This window comes from Colletotrichum chrysophilum (genome assembly GCF_026319265.1).
Source record: "Colletotrichum chrysophilum strain AFK26 chromosome Unknown scaffold_178, whole genome shotgun sequence".
Lineage (NCBI taxonomy): Eukaryota > Fungi > Ascomycota > Sordariomycetes > Glomerellales > Glomerellaceae > Colletotrichum > Colletotrichum chrysophilum.
Window position 1 is genome coordinate 30515 of NW_026517465.1, and position 19671 is coordinate 50185.

Genomic DNA, 19671 nt, shown 5'->3' on the forward strand with positions numbered 1-19671 from the left:
TTCTGGCGAACGCTGTGATGATGCTGTTCATCGCGGATCTTAGCCATGTATTCGGTCGACGGCCATGCCTGACCATCTCGGTGGCGTTCTTCTCTGTAGGCACCGTTTGCTGCTGCGTTTCCAGGTCCATCGGTTTGATGTTGGTTGGAAGATCTCTTCAGGGTGTAGGGGGGGCTGGAATCATCGTTTTGTGTCTTTTGATTTTCACCGACATCGTCCCGTTGCGGCCCAGGCCTAAGTGGTACGGCCTGGTGTAAGAAGCCATTCTTGAACTCGTTGATTCATCCACTAACACGATCCATCTTCAGTCAGGCGGCATGGGCGCTGGGCAACTGCGCCGGCCCCGTACTGGGGGGTGCTATCGTTCAGAACACAACTTGGCGATGGGTATTTTACATCATGTTTCCCTTCTGCGCGGCCGGGCTGATTCTTGTGCCCTGGCTGGTCAACATCGATCGGCCGGCCGACGCGATGGGCGGAATGCTAGGCAGGATGGATTGGCTTGGCAACACCCTATTCATAGGCTCGGCAACGTTGTTCCTCGTGGCCGTCTCATGGGGCGGTCTGCGCTACAGTTGGAGCAGCGCCGGCACCCTCGTACCCTTATCGCTCGGGGCGGTCGGTATAGCGCTGACCTTGGTCTACGAACAGCGTCTCGCAACATCTCCGTTTTTGCGGCGTCGACTCTTTCAAAATACTAGCTCTACCGTAACTTATATCTGCGGCGCTATTCAAGGCCTCGTGGTAAGAGTCAGGTAGCGTCAACTGCGGGACAGGTAATGCTAACAAAGACCCTAGATGTACGGACAGCTTTACTACGTGCCTCTCTATTTCATGGACGTCAAGGGCTTCACTCCGACGCTGACCGGCGTCGCACTCCTTCCCGTCATGTTTACGTTGGTGCCGGCGTCCATCGTCACAGGATGGCTCGTTACAGTGTCCAACAACTACCAGTGGCCAATTTGGAGCGGCTGGACTCTAGCTACTGTCGCCTCTGGTCTGATGCTGATCTGGGATGCCGATACGTCTGCAAAAATATGGGTGCCGACGCTCGTCCTCCTTGGTCTTGGCCACGGCTCCATCTTGAACGCGCAGAACATGGCCTCGCATGCCCTATGCGAGGAAGGCGACGAATCGATCGCCGCGGGCATGTATGCCTCTCTTCGACAGGGTGGCATGGCACTCGGAGTCGGCGTCGGCGGGTCCATCTTCCAGAATGTTATGCAGCTCAAGTTGGAGAGAGATGGGCTGCCATCCGCGGGCACTTATGGGGGTACGCACGCCATTACGAGCATTCTCAGCGCTTCCACGGACGATAGCATGCAGTCTCAAATACTGGATGCGTACGTCTATGGTTTGCGAGGCGTCTATGGGCTGTACGTCGGCGTGTCGGGAGCGGCGCTTTTGATGAGTCTGTTGATCAAAGGCGTTTCATTGGATAAGGAGTCGCGATCTAAACACAGGGTGCATGCGACTGCGGTGGGCCATAATAGCATTGAGCAGATCTAGATGTTGACCGTGCTTCGAATGCAAAGCTGGAACCGACGCCAGCGTTACTATCCACTTGAGATTTGAGTAACTTAGAACTTAGAAGAGTGCATTAATCATGAATTTCGCGCGACTTTAGTGTAAAATCGTTGTAGATACCCATGCAGGAATGTGAAAATGATGCGCCACTCCGGTGCTTGGTCTGTCAGTCTTGGTTCTGGCACTGATCTGCTACACACATTTCTTGCTGGGGTCAAGCTAATATAATATCTACTCAGGGACCCACGACTTCCAACAACAGCAACTCTCTGGCGGAGCGATCGTCTGCATGGAGTCGCGGTCTCTTCCGTTGACCGACACAAAACTAACATGATCGCTCCCATGATATCTGATGGCCGAGACATCGAATTTTATATATTCTGTATTGCTTTCGTGTTATTTTGTTTGTTTCATAAGGATCTGACAGTGTATTGGAAGCTCAGTAAGGAAACCCCTTTCACTATTATTAATACCACGGAGAGCTGGGTAGTTCATCATCACTTGATGGCCTGTGCCGCTGACATGTAATGAAAGTGATGAAAATATAAGACCTTATCAACATGGACGCCAAGCAATTCAAATACCTCAACCGCGTTTCACTCTGTCGATTCAGTTCTATGTGCTAGAAGATCACTTGTGTCCAAAACGTGTGCGGCTCCTTTCCCTGCTCCTATTGAGTCCCTTCAGCGTCACCCATTGAAGTCTTTCAGGTCATCAGCCAACTCAGATGTTTGCCATAATTCGCCGAAGTTTTGGAATTTGATTGCTTCCTGTCGTGGCCTACGACCATACCAAGACTCACTGGTCCTGGCTAATCACGATGTCAAAGCCGGACCAACTGACTTGATGTTGACTAAGCACACTTCCCTTATAGGCGCGACGGCCACAGAACAGATTCCCATTGTCGTTGCCGACCACTTCATCTAGAAAAGGTCAGTTGCGGACGATAGCATAGTAGATTGATCGCCTTACTAAGGTCTATCCCGTGACTAACATGGCGTCCGCTATTTTCATCAAATTCGGTGCTGCATTGGTAATTGGCCCATGATGTCGTTGTGTTGTCAGACACACACGGAGCAGCAGACTTGAAAAAGTACCCCCTAGATATGATCAGTACTCTGCAGCAGTCTACATGAGATGCTCTCACTCGTCTTGCGCCATCAGATAACCATAGTTATTCAGCAAGCAATGGTTCAAATCAAGCACTGACCAGGTCCAGTTGCCTGTTGTGGTCCTGCAATGTGCGGCCATCTTGTTCTTTTCGTTCAAGACAGTACCCCAATCAACACAGGATGACAGAAAGCCGCCTGGTTTGAGAGGAGACTCCCTTTTAGCGAGCTGATCTGCGTGTTCTTCGCCTGACACGCCGCCAGGAATACTGCATAAGACTGCCAAGTAGCCTAGGAATTTTGCGACTGAGAAGGGCATAGTGTACGACTGGTAGAAGTGTTAACGTGTTCTGCTAGCTTCATCAATCATAGTTCCTCTATATATAGCGGGGAATTAGGCTTAGTCTTCACTCCGATCAGGGCCAGAACTTGCTTCATGCCAGTAAACTCCAATCCTAGGTGTTTGGTCCATTCATATCCTGATGTCTCAGCTAATTTCAACTCCCAGATTTGAGATACCTCGAGGCCAGAAACATGAATGGATGGTGATTTCTGCGAAGCCGAATTCTCCTTCCGCTGTGCAGATCAGTGCTCTTGTAAAAAGCCTTCCTGTTCCCGCAAAAACCGTTTAAGTAGCTGTCATTAGGAACTGCGCTCGCCTTACAGTGGTAACGAGATTGGCTTGTCCGCCCATAGCCATTCTCTTGGTATCCAAGTTTATCAATATCTTGACATTTCGGCGACCGACGGCGTCGTCTTCAGCGGCGTAGCTGTACGCAAAGGCCTTCTCACAAAGCAAAAGATCTCCGGCCTTTACAGCCTTGGCCGTGAAGAGCCCGTTTCCGCGTCCTGGCGAGGGTCGCACCTCCACTGGACTGGAGAAGGTCGCGCAGTCGATCAGCGGCGGAGTAGCCCTGGCCTCCTCCTGCATCTGCTTCCATTTATATTCCCCAGTCTGTTGCTCGCGAACCCGACGGGTCGCCTTTTCAATTTCCGTTTTTGCGTCTTAGTTGTTGGGGTTCAGGTCAACCACTTGCTGCAACTTCTCCAAACACAGGTTGAATTGCTCCATTCTGTAGAGCGCCTTGACCTCTCGGAACAAGCCTTTCTCGGTCGGTTCGTTGCCATGTCGGGCTCTGAGAGCGTCGGCCAGCGCCTTTTCGGGGCGTCCAAGTCTCAGGTTGGCCAGTGAGCGATTAAGCAGCGCGGCTTGTTCCTGCGCGACGGTCGTGGCGAATGAGAGCGCATCGGAATACCTGATCAATAGTCAGAAGCTGTTTTTGGTGGACTTGATGCACTTACAAACGCTCAGCTCGTCCCCAATTCTGCTGTTTGACTGCCGCGTTCCCCTGGAGTCGAGTCTCGGAGTTCCCATCAGTCTGGTTGGGGATTCTCCACCTCTTCGGGATCCGCTCATCATTCACTGAAAGTAGAAGATCATCGCTGACATGATCCACCCGCAGGCTGTACTTGCCGTCGGTGGTGACCTTGAAGAATGGTTCCTTGATGATGTGGACGCTGCTCTGAGGGAGCAAGTCGTCGGCCTCGACATCCTCTGGCTGATTGTATAGCTGGAGAAGGACTGCAGTACCTTCCTCGTCTTCCGCGGTAGCCATGACGGCGTTCATCCTGTCGGGCGGTGTCATCGTCCGGATCACGACTTGCTTGCCCCGGTGGTGTTCTCCCAGTTTCATCTTAGAGATTGGGAGAGGCCGGAGGCTGGCTGCAGATCGGATACAAGGTGGATACGGCGGGGGAACTTGCGTGGTGGAGTAAGCAGTTTGGTCGCCACTCCTGGCAAGCGATGCAGATCGTGTCATCATGAACCGGGCGACGAGAATGTTGGAGGGCGGGTGGTCAGTAGGGGTCTCCCCCTTGCGGGAATCGGCTCGCTCCGCAGCCTGGTGAAGCCTTCGGAAAAGCGCGGTGATCTCGTTAACACTGGAAACATCTCTGGTATCCATGACCACAGAAGTGGTGGAATCCTGTGGGGTTTCGTCGTTGACGGATCAGTCTTGAAAAAGGGCCGCGTTGCAAGCTCTGAAGACTTGGGCTGGAGAGATGAAGGTATGGTCCTACCAGAACGGAGAGAGCGCAAGGAGAGAGTAAAAAGTTTGTCTGGGATACTTCTCATATGGGCCCCAAATACTTTGAAAACCCCGCGCCCGGCAGTAGTCTTTTCCCTCGTGTGCGGGGGAGGATACGTCAGTTCTTTTTCTGCTGCAGGAAGCCGACCATGCGCTGTTTGCCTTCGTCAGTGTACACGTCGGTTTGGTCGTAGTAAACACCGACGGTAGTTCCTCTAGTGAAGCTGCACTGAACTGTGGCTGGCGTATCCCAAAAGACGCAGATGCAGCTGCAAATGACTGGGGCCGGCGGCGTACCTGCCGTACCCCCAACCCACACACTGGCGCTAACTAGTGGGATGCGCATATATCACGATCACAGCCAATAACTCTGCCTTGATGCTGCCTCGAATATGCTTCGGGGAGTTGGATCAGATTATTTTCCTAGATCATCCGTTCTCTTCTCGAAGTGGGATGTGGCTGGTAGTGAGTTGTGATTGACGACTCAATGCTCATCGCGGTTGTCAATCGGCGTATCGGCGTGATGAGCGAGGGCCCGTCCTGGTGACGAGGAAGAGAAGAACGTTGGACGAAGTGAGTAAAGTCTCAGTAGAAGGACACGCCTTGCCACCTCTACGTAAAGCCGGGGCTCGGGTCGGGGTTCGGTCGTTGGGTCCGGGGCAAGAGCCGACTTCCGTGGAGCAGGTGGGGTCGTAGCGTCGGAGGGCCGAGACCGCCGATGCGACCAGCTGAGTCAGCAACAATGTTCAGGCATTTAATTGGTCGTAGCCTAGCCAACGCCATAAGATTGCATCGCAAAATAACTCAGCAGCGCTTCAACCCACTCATACTCATTTTGTCCACCGTACTCGTTATCATCACCGGCGCTGAATTGCGGCCTCAATGCCAGATTCGCTGGACTTCTGCACTGCGATTTATGCTTGGTTGGCCACCGTGCAAATTGCCGAAGAACACGACGATCAACCGCCGCTCAGACACCGGCGAAAACGTCGCCGTATCGATCCCAGCAACGAGGCGAGGCTCCCATTATCGCCCCCCTCATCGCACTCACCACGTTCCGCGAATCATTTCATGAATTCCACGCAGGCGAGAACAAAACGAAAGCATGACGACGTCCAACAGGACGACGAGGACAGCAACTACGAGAAAAGCACGAACAACCCCCTACACACCCGCGACATTCAAGCGACACCGCGAGCATCAGAGCTTAACAATCAACAGAGCTTACGGACGGTGACGCCCACTCTTTCATCGGCGGAGAGCGTTTCGTCATCGCAGTCGCGGACGTCCTCACCTACGAAACAGCTCAAGAGACTTGCCCTCGAGGCCGATGGCTTTGTTCATCGCAAGTTCGCGACCAAGCGCCGTGCCGAGTTACCCCCGTCGCTTAACAAACTCGTTGAAGAGCTGAAGAGCATGAAATATGGTGTGAAGATACTGGCGCATCATATGCGTACCGAGGTAAGCACTTGCCTACGGGCGCGCCGTTCCTCATCCCGTCTCTTGCCCCTGGAGATTCTTGCGTAGACTAACTCTTTGCTCCTCAAATGCTAGTACGAAGATTTTGGAATACCAGACGACGCATTCTTTTCCGAGGGCCATCCCATGTCACCTGGCCTGCGATTTCCGCCCCGAGATCTCGTCAATTGGCTGCGAGATCAGGGTGAAGACTGCGAACTGAACTTCCACGGCGAACCGAGCTGGAACACGGAGCTGCATCTTCCAATGATGGAGTGGGCGTTGCGACCGAACCGCCAGCATGGCCTTGTCGATTACACGTATTGTCCTGGTGCAAAGGTCACCACGGCTTACAAGCCCAAATCGTTGACATCCAACGTGGTTGACTTCTGCATGGTTATTCGTCCCCCGGAAGGAAGTCCCGAGGCCGACCGGATCAATGCGGTCCGTGAAAATCTCCCGGATGTGACCATCAATCACACGGAACACGGAATCCTGTGCAAGAGCCCTATCGTAGTGTCATTCGAGACTAAGCGTCCCGGGGAGGATGAGGAGAAGGCGATGATGCAGATGGGTTCATGGCACACGTCGCAATGGAGGGGCCTGCGGCATCGCCGCCACAAAATGCCGGCGATCCAGTTCTTACCCGGCGTCATTGTCATAGGCCACAGGTGGACTTTCGTTGCTAGCGTGATGCAAGGTGAAAAGTCCATTTTCTACAGCGGGGTCGAGTTTGGGAACACGTCGACCGAGTTTGGGATCATTATGACGCTTCTCGCACTCAACCATCTTACTCGATGGGCGGAAGACACGTATTGGCCCATGTTCAAGGCTGAGGTCCTTGAGATGGCATCAGACAGCTGATGTCTCGTTTCTGGCGCTGATGGGGTTGGGGCGATTCGCTGCCTGGGCGTGTTGGGCAGGGAATTCAAGTGCCAGCAGCCTAGGTATGGTAGCAATCAGAGACATTATCTGTTGTAGGATGAAGTAAACATCTGGTTCATGCAGCTGCTTGAGCTAGCTCTTGCTGGTCAGCAATCGATATGGATTTCCTGGGAGGCCACGGAAACGACAAAGGGAGCGCTCTCTCTGGAGGCTCATGTTTGAGGTGTGACGAAGCTCGTGTGGCGGAGTCGTGGAGCATGCACGATACAGGCACGAGTTTGATATGCTTGAAGGCAGTAGAAATCACAACCGGGGTCAGTCTCTGAGAGTTTGCATGTTGGGTCATCTACAGTACACAATACGGCAAACAAGACGGAACTACATCTTCTTTGACGGCATGATCCCAAGCGCGCTTGCAACAATTGTATATTAAGCATCCTTTTCTTTTGTAATTCAATGTCACGGGTCACCGTACCCTAAGTTCGCGCAAGGTCACTATTGACAAAACAAGAGAGGAAGGTGGGGCAGATCGCGGAGTAAGGAGGGGTCATGTCCCGGTGCACAGCATTGCTCTTCTCACTTTGGTCTTTTGTCTCCCTTTTGCTCCATGCTTCTCTTCTCTGTTCTTCTGTTGCAGACAGACAGCTTGATCATGTGAACTTCAATTCACCCAAAAATCCAAGATAAATGAAACAGCTCACCCCAAGGGATGATCCGCCCGATCGACACGGCTCGGTACCAGTGATCTTAAAGGAGTGCCATGCAGCCTGGTGGAGTGACAGTCGCGGTTAGTGTCCGCGATAGTGCAGTACGCGCGGGCCATTGCATCCTGTCCCGGCCTCCATCAAGTACGGCGGGAGGTCACGTCTTCATATTGCCCAACTTCAGTTTCCCATCTACGATATTTGGGTGTGGTCCATTATTTGGATCAAGCCATGCCGTGATGCTCCTCGCTAATCAGGCTCAATCTGAATACGGGGAGGGTGTTCGAGTGGTGGCTTGGTAAGTAGGTGGATGGGTAGCCGTCAAAGTCATTCAGGTTGTGCTTGCACCATGGTACAATAAGCTACACACACACGCACGCACAAACATAGTAGGAGCATTCTCTACGAAGTAGAGACGATTGGTGCAGGTTCTAGTTGGCGGTGAGATACGCTCGAGGACCAGCACCATACTAATGGAAGGCAGATGCACGTGAGAACACAGAAGTGCTTCAGGGGCAGATAAGTTTGGTGAAGCTTCATTGGCAGCCTTGGTTGAAAGGGTCTTGGTGTTTAGGTGGTACTGTATGTTTCCACCTCATCAAACATATCCAGTCGCCACGCAAAGACGTGTGAGTCGTCTTCAAGACGTATGACGTCCGAGGTGCGGTGTCTGCGTCATAGACAGGTCTGAGCTTGCCTGCTTGCTCAAGATCAGGCTTGTGAACAGCATACAAGTTTTCCCTTCCTCCTTCTTACCTTGCTATCTCGTCTCGAAATCCCAATATATTCCACCTGTAAAGTCAAAGACAGTTTCTTCTCCGCCAAAAGTCGAGGCTCTGTGTTCTAATATTGCCAATGCAGGCGAAAACCCCGTCGTCCCCCTTAACAAAGCTGCCCAATGAGCTCCTTCGGGATGTCATCGGGTACTTATTCTTTCCGGACAACCTGAGTCCCAAGAGTTCTTGTCGACGCTTCAACGACCTTATTAGATTTGGTCACTCTGAACAAAATGAAGCAGAAAATACCGACGTCGCAGAGGAACTAAGCATATACACTTGCGTTGGCTGTCAACGTCTGCGACACTTCAGCAAGTTTGCCGACAACATGCTCATGAAGAAAAGACGAAGAGGTGGTCAAGACGCTCCCAAGCGCTTTTGTATTGAATGCGGGATAGGCATTACGAACAGCAGCGTTCAGGGATACTCCCCAGCAAACCTCATAACTGTGAGAGGTGAAGGGTATGTCGTTTGCTCTCACCGCCGACTCGTCAGGCTTGGGAGACAGGTCGATGAGAGTTTTCATGGTATGATTTGCCACGACTGTACAAGCACATCTCAGAGTATCCACGAGCAGGAGCAAGTCTATCGGATTGCGACAGAGCAGGTCATCGAACGAGCACAACAGCAAAACGTCAGGGAGTTATCTTAGGATTCAGGCTCTGATGAGTATCGTGGCGAGGATGATGCTGCCGCAATTTTCTGGGAAGAACAGATGGATATGGTACAGGCAGAGGCAGCTCTATATATGAACAGTCCAGGAGCGGGGTCAGACTAGGTCAGTAGGCTTCTTGCTAGACCTCAATTTCTACGAGAACGTGTATCGCAATGTCCGAAGATATCCTTTGCGTGGTTCATGGGTTCAGGCGTGAGGTCGGCAACGTCAGGGAGCAGCCTATCTCAAACGTCGGTAGACGAGTCGTTAAGCCGCTCAGTGTAACTTGTTGCTGTCACATCTTCTTCTCTCCATTAAATAGGCCGCTTTGGTCACACCCCGAAGTTCTTCAAACACCATGACAGCAAGACCCTAGTGAGCGATTCTTTCTGCCTTCAACGAGTACGAATATGACACGGTTGACTCTTCCAGCCTGTTGTGCTCACCAGTTGCTCACCAGAACAGCGGTGCTTCAATCGATGATCCACGAGCTTATGAAACAACGGGCTTCAGCCTGAACATCGATTCTGGACGATGTCTTATTGGAAGGCGAAACCACCGTGCGAAACAAGTCGCTGTGGCTGTTGCTGATTACGCCGTTGAGGGTGGTACACCTGCCTGGCACGAATGAGGGCAAAGAGATGCTGTAGCAATCTTGGTCTACATGGGTAATTGCATTGGGACCTGATGTCATAGTACTTATCGATTCCCAGCAAACCGCAGCCCGTTTTTGCCGAGACGTTAACGTGTTGCGATATGACCAGGGCAAGTGAGTTACGCGGGGACTCTACGCGATTTACGGTGTACACCCCCTCGAGCTATGTGATGTGGATTTATCGTGGCGGCGGCAGGAGCCGCCCCATTGGGAGGTAGCACATCGTCCTACCCATCGTTTGTGGCACTGCTGCGACGGTGTGGGGGAATATTTCACGCCTTCATCAACACGAAATGGTTGGAAATGCCCCGTATTCGACTTCGTGGATGACGGCGCTGGTGATCGTCGGGCTCTGGGAGGACGCTGTCTCGGCATCAGCGGCCCCTTCTGGTCGTTTCTGGGCTTTCAGGCATGTGGTCTTTTTTGCTTTCGTTCTTAGATGTCAGTCGCTTTGAGTGCGCAGTGGCCACGTCCGGGATGCGCGAGTCGACGACAAGAGCGAGCTGCCGACAAAGAGGACGTGTCATTTCCAGCATTGAACCATAGCTTTCCGCCGACGTTCAATGGTATGATCAACAGATCGAGGAGCCAACGGGTGCGGTAGCCGGAAGGTCGTGCGTGCCGCTTCGTCCCTCGCCCTCGCGCGGAGGCCTAGAGGGCCACCCAAGCTGCCCCCGGCGACGGGGCGGGGTCGGACGGCTGGGTCGCGCTAGCGCGGGGAGTCCGTGCCAAGGTTCAGCGAGAAGGGTGCCCTACGCGCCCGCGATGGCCGTCCGCCCACCTTAAGTGGTGTGCCACGTACCCAGCTGTTCGGCGCGTCGCTCAGGGCACGGCGCACGTAAGCGACTCTCTCGACCCACACGCTCATCTGTGCCCCACGCGATGTGGCCAGCACACGGAATGAAAAAGCCGTGAAGTATCTCGATTCTGTCGGCCGGTCTGAGGTTTCCTGCAGGTGCCCAACGTGGCCCAACAGCGCTACGTAGCTAGCACCCTAGCTGCCGTCCGCGTCTCGCATGGGCCTATCTGCATGTACTCTCCGTCGCAGCCAATTCGACAGCTGTCACTGTCGCAGAACTCATCCGACGAAGTCTGCCTATGGAACCGCACAGAAGCCCATCTGAAGTTTCTCCTTGCTTAGAAATATGAGGATCGCCCAACATGCGCCACGTACTTTGTTTTTCGATCTATGTCAACGAAGACCAAAATGATGGCTCATAACAAAGCTGCTCGGAACGATACCTCCAACCAGGTTCTGGAGTTGCTCGCGGACCATGGACAGCCCCAAAGGTAGCTCCCCCCACGCTGCGCAGCCTGTTTTGCCATTGTTCATGATTATGCGGCAGGAGCGACCATGTGCCAGCACCGGATCCGGCAACATTGCGGCGCGATTTGCTACCCACAAGCGCACACGGACAATGGCAGTTCTTTGTGGGAAACGCGCCCATCAGGCGCAACACATGGGCACTGAACGTCAACATTTCCCCTACAGACAGCGGACAGCGCACCAGGCGGCTGGCTGAGATCGACGCGCAGATTGCAGTCGTCTGTCATGTCGGCGGGAGCTCGTGGAACTGGGAGGGCGCAGGCAAGGACTTTCCCGCCGCGTGGAAGGAATTCGTCGGGCAGAACAAGGTCTCTCATGAGGTCATCTGCAGATTGTCGATACTCGTCGGAGCACCACCTCTACCAGAATCAGAGACGTGGACTGTCGAAGAAGGTCAGCTTCTGATCGCATCCACAGATGGCGTTGCCATCACTGAAGCGGCATTTGCATTCTTCGACTTCGGGCCTAAAGCGCAGGTCTCGTCAGATCGAGACCGAAGGCTCTCGGGTGAGAATATCTCACGCTTACGACAGCGGCTTGCCATGTTCAATAGGAACGCTGCCCAGATAAATCATACCTGACTTTTGGCAGAAGATGGGGTGGGGGAGCGTGTCCAAGACTCAGCCGCGCGTGCGACCTGGCCCACATCAGCGCTTCAATCTTGGAACTGGAACAGGTGTTCAACATCACCGTCCATAGCAGGACCATTCCACCTGATAGTACATTCCTCGTAGCAATCGAATTCCGGCTCGCGCTGCCATACAGCACATGGAATATGCTTCAGTAGAACGGTTGGATTTTGCCCCAGGTCTTCTCCCCCGCCGCCCCCGTTGTCGCCAAACTTGGCGATCCTACTTCGGATGACTTGCAGAAGCGAGCTCACAGGCGGAGCTGTAGCCGAGAGGACCTGTGAGAAGGGGATGGAAAGACCATGGACCGGCCGGACGTGTCGAGATACTTCACCGTACCTCCTCCGATGTATCTTGTGCTGGACACGTCCTGTGGGGTACTACCGTGAATCCAAACCGTGTGAGGTGCATGCTTGCGCCGTGCCTCGATCGCTCCGCCTCCATCACGTCCGGCGTTTGGACTGGTCTTCCCGCGTTAAACCAATTCTTCTGTATGACTCTGTCAAGTCGCCAGGGGTATCGTGCCTCGCGCCGGGGGCTCGCTTGCAGGGAAACCCTGTCTGGCCACGGCGTCGCGCAATCTCCAGCGTGACCGCCAATGAAACAGCCCTGCCTCCGTCCGATGATGGGAGCCAGCCGCCTGAACTAAGGTAAATGGAGGCTGCGCCCAGCGCGCTTTTGCTAGAGGAACGAAGCAGCACGCGGCGACCGGCGGGCTGTCGCATCCGGTGCCCTTTTGAGAGAGAAGAGCCCGGTGTGGTGGGGACACCGTGCCTTGGGCGCCGTAACCCGCGGCGGCAAGGAAGGGCCCAACCATGACGTGCCAGCATCTGGCGGCTAGTGACCGTTACTGAGGCCGGGACAGGGCTTCCTTAGCGCCCGCAAGTGCAGCGCAGCGGTCCAGCGGGCGGGTGGCTTACCATGCTATCCCTGCCGGCCGGCTGGGCGTATCGCGCTGGGGACAAGCTGATGATTTGCGCGTCTGGTGGACTGCACCGCCACAACACCTAGGCGGTGAGCGTAACGAGTGCAAAGCAGGGTTGTCAGTCAAGCCATGTCGTTGGAGACGCCGAGTTATCCACGACGAGATGGTCTGGCTGGTTGGTCCATGCGTTGATGTAGCTTAGTTCAACGCATTGCCAACGAAGCCCTTGCCTTCTGAGCTGCCTGCGCGCCTGTCATGGCCTTGTCATTACGCCAAAATCTGATCCAAACAACGATGAATCGCAATGAAAAGCATGTAGAATGCTTCCGTTCCTCTTATAATCCCATTCTTTTCCGAAAAGGCTCTATAACAGCCGTCCACAAGACCGACGTCGCCACGAAGAAGCTCTCTACGTCTCCTCCAAATGATGCAGCTGCGAGGGGACTGCCGTAGGAACCGCCTCCCGCATTCGGATTGGCACCCCTGTCCAGCAGAAGTTGTACGATTTCCCGCCACCCAGTGAGAGAAGCGGCTTGAAGGGCGCTTCCATAATGCCCACCAGTTGCGTTGATTTCAGCTCCTTGTTCAAGGACTTTGCATGCCAACTTTTCATATTTTTCGGCACATGCAGCTTGAAGTGCAGTGTTGTAGTGTCCGCCGGTCGCGTTGACGTTGGCACCGTTGTCTAGCAACATTCGAGCGATGCTTTCATGACCTTCGGCACATGCAGCTTGTAAGGCGTTGCCATACCATCCAACTTCATCGTTGACGTCTGCGCCATCCAGAATTAGGCTCCAAGCAACACAGCAGAACCCTTCAGCACATGCCACCTTGAGAGCATTGCCATCGCCTTGGACTTTGTCTTTGACCATCAGCGTCTCCGGGAAGCCCAAAGCTTCGATCGTGCATTTGGAACAAAGTGCCGCATCATCATCCAAGGCCGGTACCTTTCTATCGATCTACATCTTGCGTGCCGAATCTTCTGTGCGAAATACAGTCTTGGCTGCGTCGGTGCCAATTCGGTTGCAAGTGGGGGAAAAAGCAGGAGTAATCAGTCAGAAACACCGAATTTTCCAAGCATGGCTTGGTCGACACTCACGTGATGATGTACGTCGACGCTGGGAGTTTATCGTGTGCTTTCAGGGGTCGACGATAGCCGAGTAGTAGCCAACTGCTCAATGCGCAGGTTTAGGCTGTGCGAGAGCTTGGCTGACGGGTGATTGCAACGCTTACCCGCCTTGACCCCGCGCCTGTTTCCCCGCCCTCATCGCTTCTGGCAAGTTTAGTCGAAGGCGCTAATCCTAATGAATGAAAGATCTTCTGCGCCTGAGGGCTGGCCTTTGAAAGCTGCAGCCTGTAAAGCGGCACCGTGATAGCCTCCAAGTTTCTTGACAAGTGCTCCTTTATCGAGAAGAAGCTGTACGATACCTAGGTAGCCTGCTTCGAAGGCAACGCGAAGGGCGCTAACATCCTCGCCGCTCTGCGTTTTGCGTCTGTTTCTCCATCCAAAAGAAGCCAGGCGCCAATACGCCTAGTGTTCTCTCGGCAGCCTTACCGGCCCACTTGGAGAGGGAAACCAGCCGCCGCCGGTAACGGCTATAAGCGTGAACTCGACAAGGCCCAGTCCCCAGACGTGCCGCTGACACACCGCCGCATGCGTGTCGCCATTGTGTTGATTAACAGCGCCGGGAGCTGATGGCGCAAGGCTCGTGGGCTGGCAAACGCTTGCCGTCCCCGACCGAAGTAATGGTAGCAGCCTTCGGCTGCTCTGCGCCTAGGCACGACAAGACGAGTATTGTTTACCCTGCTAAATGACCGGTCTTTCGCCCGCGATCGATATACCGCGTCTGGTGTGCTTGAGCCACAGATACCAGCGCAAGGGGCCAAAACTTGGGCCTGATAGCGCAGTACATGGACTAGGGGCCCCAAGGTGGTCCTGGCAGCACGTTTTGCCTGACGATCGTGTGAGACTACGGCCGCCATCAGTTAGTCTTCATATCCTCCGCCTTAGTAGCTTGGCCTATACTGCCGCCGACCTCGCCTCATCGAACTGGGTCTTTGATTGATTCCTCATCAGATCTTGCTAATTGATGATGCGACGGCTGATTCACTATGACAGGACTTTCTGAGCACATCTTCAGCTCACGCGTCGCACAATGAAATTGACCAAGCCTTTCGCGTATTCGCCGTTCGTCTCGACCAAGCCAGCGAACTCTTCGTCCTCCCACAGCGTCTCTACCTTGCAGGCCGTGTACATGTTCACAAGTGTCCTCAGTTCGTCTTCTTCATTCACTTTGTCCGCGGTGTTCTGATAACAGTATCGAATCAGCCTGATGACATCCTGAACACCTGCCTGATATAGAGTGAAAATCTCCAATGTTTTTCGCAGCTTTCCAAGCGACAGAGCCCGCAGGGTAGCGATCCCGTAGCAGTCCGCGAACACATAGACCTGAGCGTGACCGAGAAATACGTCGGTGTAATCGTCGGTCGGCCCGTTCTCGCGCACGTCGGCCGCACTAACGTCCGCATAAAGCCGGCTGAACTCGCTCCAGAGCGATCCGGTTGCAGGACGCTGATAAGCTGATGGCTTAGGATTCCACATCGCGACCTTTTTGCCCTTAGTAAAACTAGGACTCCGGGCGAAACCGGCAACCGGTTCCGCAGGTAAGATATCGCTGACGACTGGGTCTGACACTTTGCGGCTCGTGTACGGCGCAGCGTGGTAATCGCCCGTATATATGAAATCTCCGAACCGAACGAAGGTCGGTACGTCAACGTCCAACCACTGTACGCAGCGTTCCTGGGCCTCCTTCATCTTGCCGTACAAGAGCTCACGGAGTGCCTTGGATTGCCGAGCAACCAACGTGCCATGAAGATGGAAGGACCGACGCTCGGCGCCCACGAAAAACTTGAAAGAGTCGGAAGCCAGAATTCTAAACAAAGTCAGAGGAGGTTGCGGGCGTTGAGAGCGAAACGTACTCATCGTAGTCCAACATGGCCATACTTACGACGTGCGATGAATAGCGTCTTGGGGTCTTTTAGCACTGAGGAGCTGATTTCGATGGGAGATCGACGTGGTACTGAGTGAAGAACGACTTCCATGTTGTTCGGCCTATGTAAGCTTTCCGAACTTGAGAAGGCGCTCGGTTGACGTCGACAATGAAGGCGGGTTTTGCAGCTGATATATCTACTTGCAGATAAGGAGGGGTGCGTTGGTGTTTGTTTTATTTAAAACAGCCGGAACGTCCGGCAAGGATGCTGCAAGTTCCATGCGCGAACTTACGGTCGTTTTGCCAGAAGTCGCCGAGGATGTGCAAACAACTTTCGCATATGCATGAGTGTACGATCCAATCTTCCGCTTGGGGAAGGGATGAGCGCTGAGAGGGCTCTTCAATAGCCCATGTCAAGCATCACTCACTACATGGCCTTCTGTATCAGGCCGAACTACATGATCAATAGCGAAAGAGCACAATGTATTTGGATGCGGTGACCAAGGTGGACCTAATGAGTTTCATTCGCACGCCGACATGGTCCTGATACTTCGTTGTGACCACACAGAGCCCTACATAGATACTTGGCTCATCCCGAGATCCTTGTCGCAGCATCACCGTATGTCGCTTCTTTGATAGGACCTCGCTTCGACGAAGGCCACGCTTTGCGATCGGAGCAACCGCCAGAAATTCACCCTGGTAGAAGAAGGTCCAGAGGCGATGAATTTGCCTTTGTCGGCACTCCATCACAAGACCACTAGCCAACACAGCCACATCAACTTTCGACTGTGTGCCCACATCGCGCAAGCAAGTGACATAGATCGCTGCCATGGCGGCTTGTCCCTTGGATTTTTCGATGGCTCCGGGGATCCCGGTCTCCTGCAGGGCTAGCGGAACGGCACATGCTCCACCAGAATCCGTGTGACGGTTAAGATCAGGTCCACCTTTGTACAACAGCCGAGGTGCCACTCGGAACGGGCGACCCCGCAGCCGGCCGGCGTCGGGAGCCGAAGCCAGGATCCGGTTAAAGACGAAGGATGCGGTCGTCATTAAAACCAGGCCATTCCCAGGAAATACACCAGACGCCAGACGACAGCCAGCGATGGACATCGTCGTAGATGATGACGAATGAACGCACAATGCACACTTACGATGCTACAATATAGCGGAAAAACATCCGGTCTTACCATTGTGGCAATACTCCTCCTGCGCGACACGAACATTGACAACTACGACATCGTTGCCGTCCAGAAGCGCGGAAGAAACCCCTTCAGCGCAACGACAGTCGCCAGATGAGTGCGCGATAAAAATGGTGGAGCACCCCCTGTCTCACTGCACACAGTGAACGGCACAAGGGATTCAAATGCATCCACAGGCAGAATCCCGGAGTGGGAGTCTGCCGTACTGTCTTGGAGGAAAGAGCGCGTCTGATCTGAAGGAGTGGTCGTCATGCGTCAGCTTTGTCAAAGAGACGATCAAGTTTGACATGCACACGGAGAGGCTGGACGCACAGATCAACCAGCAGCTAAATCACACTCAACCTACATGAACACACTAACTAGCCGACGACACCCCCACGCACCCTCGTGCCAGCGACAGCATGACTGGTTTCGGCTGCCGACAATAGCCCGGCGGAGACTCTGACAGCAATCTTCGACATAGCCTGTTACTGACACCACGATCGATCACGGCATTGGCAAGTAGTATTGAAGATGACACGTGAGCAGACGTACGGCACTCGTATAGCTTTGCCGGGGCGTAATAATATGTACGTACGTTCGAAGAGACTAGCGGTGCGCGTGCTTTCGTGCCTTCATTGTGTAACCTTTCGCAGGATCTTCGCCATGCGATCGAGTTCCGTCGTCGCATTCTCTGTGAGCGGATGCTCGTGGCCTAGAGTCGAACAAGCTGCTGCTACTAGAGTCTCTTGCAGTTGGACGGCTTCTTCCAGCCTTTGCTAATCTCTTCTGTCTAAGCTTAGGGAGAAGATTATGGTGGTTAAATGGTTGCCCACGGCGATCTTCTCTAGCCTGTGGCTGCCTTCTGACTGATGGAGAATGTAATACGACTGCCTGGATAGTGCTTCTGCATCTTCCAGCCTACTTTTACTTTGGTATGCGGCGGTGAGGTTGTGCCTCGGCATAGCTGTGCAAAAGTGCGTCTCGCTGAATTTGTTCTGATTCCATTTCAATACTTTTTTAAACAGAGGTTCTGCTTTATCCACCTGGCCTTGGTCCTGAAGCTAGTTGGTGTAATCACTTGTAGCGCTGATTGTCTCTGGGGCGTCTATATCGAAAGAGCCTGCTGTCGTCTTGTACATATCCTTAAGTAACGTACTAGACTCAGCGCTTTCCCCCTTGTATCGCAAGGTGTTGGTAAGGCTGGCTTTCGCTTCGAGGATGTCGGGATGCGTGTCGGGCGGGGCGTCCGAATGTGTCTCGCGGACGGCTTCTTGCATCTTCTTGAGTACGTCCCGCTGTAAGTCCTCGGCTTCGTTGAGTCTTCCTTGCCTGACGCCCCCGCTGGCAAGGTTTGCCTTTGAGAGTGTTGTGAAAGCATGCTCCTCGCTAAAGACCTGGCCCGCGGTGGACAGCATGCTCTCGAATAGGGTAGCCGCAACGTTGGTGTCGCCTAGGTCTAGGCGCACGGCGGCCAGGTTTTGAATGGCAGTCAGTGTCTCAATGTTCTCCGAGCCGAAGCTATGTTTGAGATCTTGGACAACTTCCCGCAGCAGGTCCGTTGCTTCCTGAAGGTCGCCATTTGTTCTCAGATCCAGTGCTCTCTCATGTTTCAACTGCCATGGCTTGGGGTCGTCGTCGCTAGTCGTGATATTCTCGCCGTTTTTGGAGTGTTCGCCTGCGGGTGCTGGCAGGCTGTCATCGGTCGCCGTCGGGTTCATGTCACCTCCTCGAGCGGGACGTCCTGCAATCCGCCGTGGAGGAGGGCCGTAAAGCCCGCAGTTGTGGTTGGCAAATGGCAAGATTCTCGGTTTCTGGGGCTCTTGGGAGTCGCTTAGTTTTCTGGGTGACGAGCCTTCGGCTGCGGATCTACTGAGCACAGGCCAGCTCCCGTTGGCGCGTAGTCGAACGGTCAACAGGTGGCTCTCGCTTCGGCAGAGAACTCCACCAACACAATCATCATGCAGCAGCTGTGGGCAGAGGGCTGGCAGCTGCGACAGGCTCTGCGCCCGTAGCACGAACGGCGGAGGCCTACCGTGCGTGCGAAGCACTTTTGGTTGGCAAGCCCACGCGCAACAAAGTACCCGACTTGAGTCCTCGGCTGTGGCCTGTCACCGCGCGCCATGCCAACCGCTCTTCAAGCTCTGCCCGCGCGGGTGGTCCGTATCGGCCCACGAGTGGCCTGTAGTCCAGATGCAGCGCACATTCCAGGCTCCAGAGCAAGAAGAGATTATCGTCAGCGGCAGCCAGAGACCGCTTCACGAAGATGACCCAGTCGCCTTCGTTTTGGTGCCGAACAAAGCGGTAAGTCTTATCTTGTGGCTGGGAAGATGCAAAAGGCTGGTGGCGATTTAGGAAGCAGGACGCAGTTCTTGTTGCGCTGCGAGACTGCTCAACTGGGATCTTCGCGGCGTAGGCGGCTACGACGTGAATGAGGTACTGCACCCATTAGCCTTCGAGGCGTGGTCAATGCGAAGGTGTCTCCCAAACAAACTCAACCTGAGCAACCCTCACGGCACTGAGGGAGACGCCAAATACCACCTTACGTGAGCCTCGGGAGCTACGGACAGAAAGATCCGAGTCTGTGGGAATATCAACTACTTTCAAGATCTTGCTCCCGTCAAGGAGCCCGTCCGGCCGCGACCAGATTGAAAGCAGCCCGGTCGCTGTCGACGCAAAGTCAATATGGAGAGAAAGCCTGTCAATCTGAACATGCAACGGCCCTTGTCCCACTCACGTGTAGCAATTCCATGGCAGATCCAGCTC

General features: G+C 54.0%; 5 protein-coding genes across 5 annotated transcripts; 2 read left to right on the forward strand and 3 right to left on the reverse strand.

Moving 5' to 3' along the window:
* Positions 1-471: 471 nt before the first annotated feature.
* COL26b_012494 (uncharacterized protein) lies at positions 472-1509 on the forward strand (the record flags this gene model as incomplete). Its single annotated transcript, XM_053185137.1, has 2 exons — positions 472-618; positions 799-1509. 2 exons carry the CDS (start codon positions 472-474, stop codon positions 1507-1509), a joined length of 858 nt encoding a protein of 285 aa, XP_053030909.1.
* Positions 1510-3642: 2133 nt separating this feature from the next.
* COL26b_012495 (uncharacterized protein) lies at positions 3643-4264 on the reverse strand (the record flags this gene model as incomplete). The annotated part of the gene is made up of 2 exons (XM_053185138.1): positions 3643-3892; positions 3939-4264. 2 exons carry the CDS (start codon positions 4262-4264, stop codon positions 3643-3645), a joined length of 576 nt encoding a protein of 191 aa, XP_053030910.1.
* A 1341-nt stretch (positions 4265-5605) lies between these two features.
* Positions 5606-7045, forward strand: COL26b_012496 (uncharacterized protein; the record flags this gene model as incomplete). Its single annotated transcript, XM_053185139.1, has 2 exons — positions 5606-6184; positions 6278-7045. The coding sequence occupies 2 exons, from the start codon at positions 5606-5608 to the stop codon at positions 7043-7045; spliced, it is 1347 nt and encodes a 448-aa protein (XP_053030911.1).
* A 7829-nt stretch (positions 7046-14874) lies between these two features.
* Positions 14875-15739, reverse strand: COL26b_012497 (uncharacterized protein; the record flags this gene model as incomplete). The annotated part of the gene is made up of 2 exons (XM_053185140.1): positions 14875-15670; positions 15717-15739. The coding sequence occupies 2 exons, from the start codon at positions 15737-15739 to the stop codon at positions 14875-14877; spliced, it is 819 nt and encodes a 272-aa protein (XP_053030912.1).
* Positions 15740-17969: 2230 nt separating this feature from the next.
* On the reverse strand, positions 17970-18626 carry COL26b_012498 (uncharacterized protein; the record flags this gene model as incomplete). The annotated part of the gene is made up of 1 exon (XM_053185141.1): positions 17970-18626. One exon carries the CDS (start codon positions 18624-18626, stop codon positions 17970-17972), a length of 657 nt encoding a protein of 218 aa, XP_053030913.1.
* Between the last annotated feature and the right edge of the window lie 1045 nt (positions 18627-19671).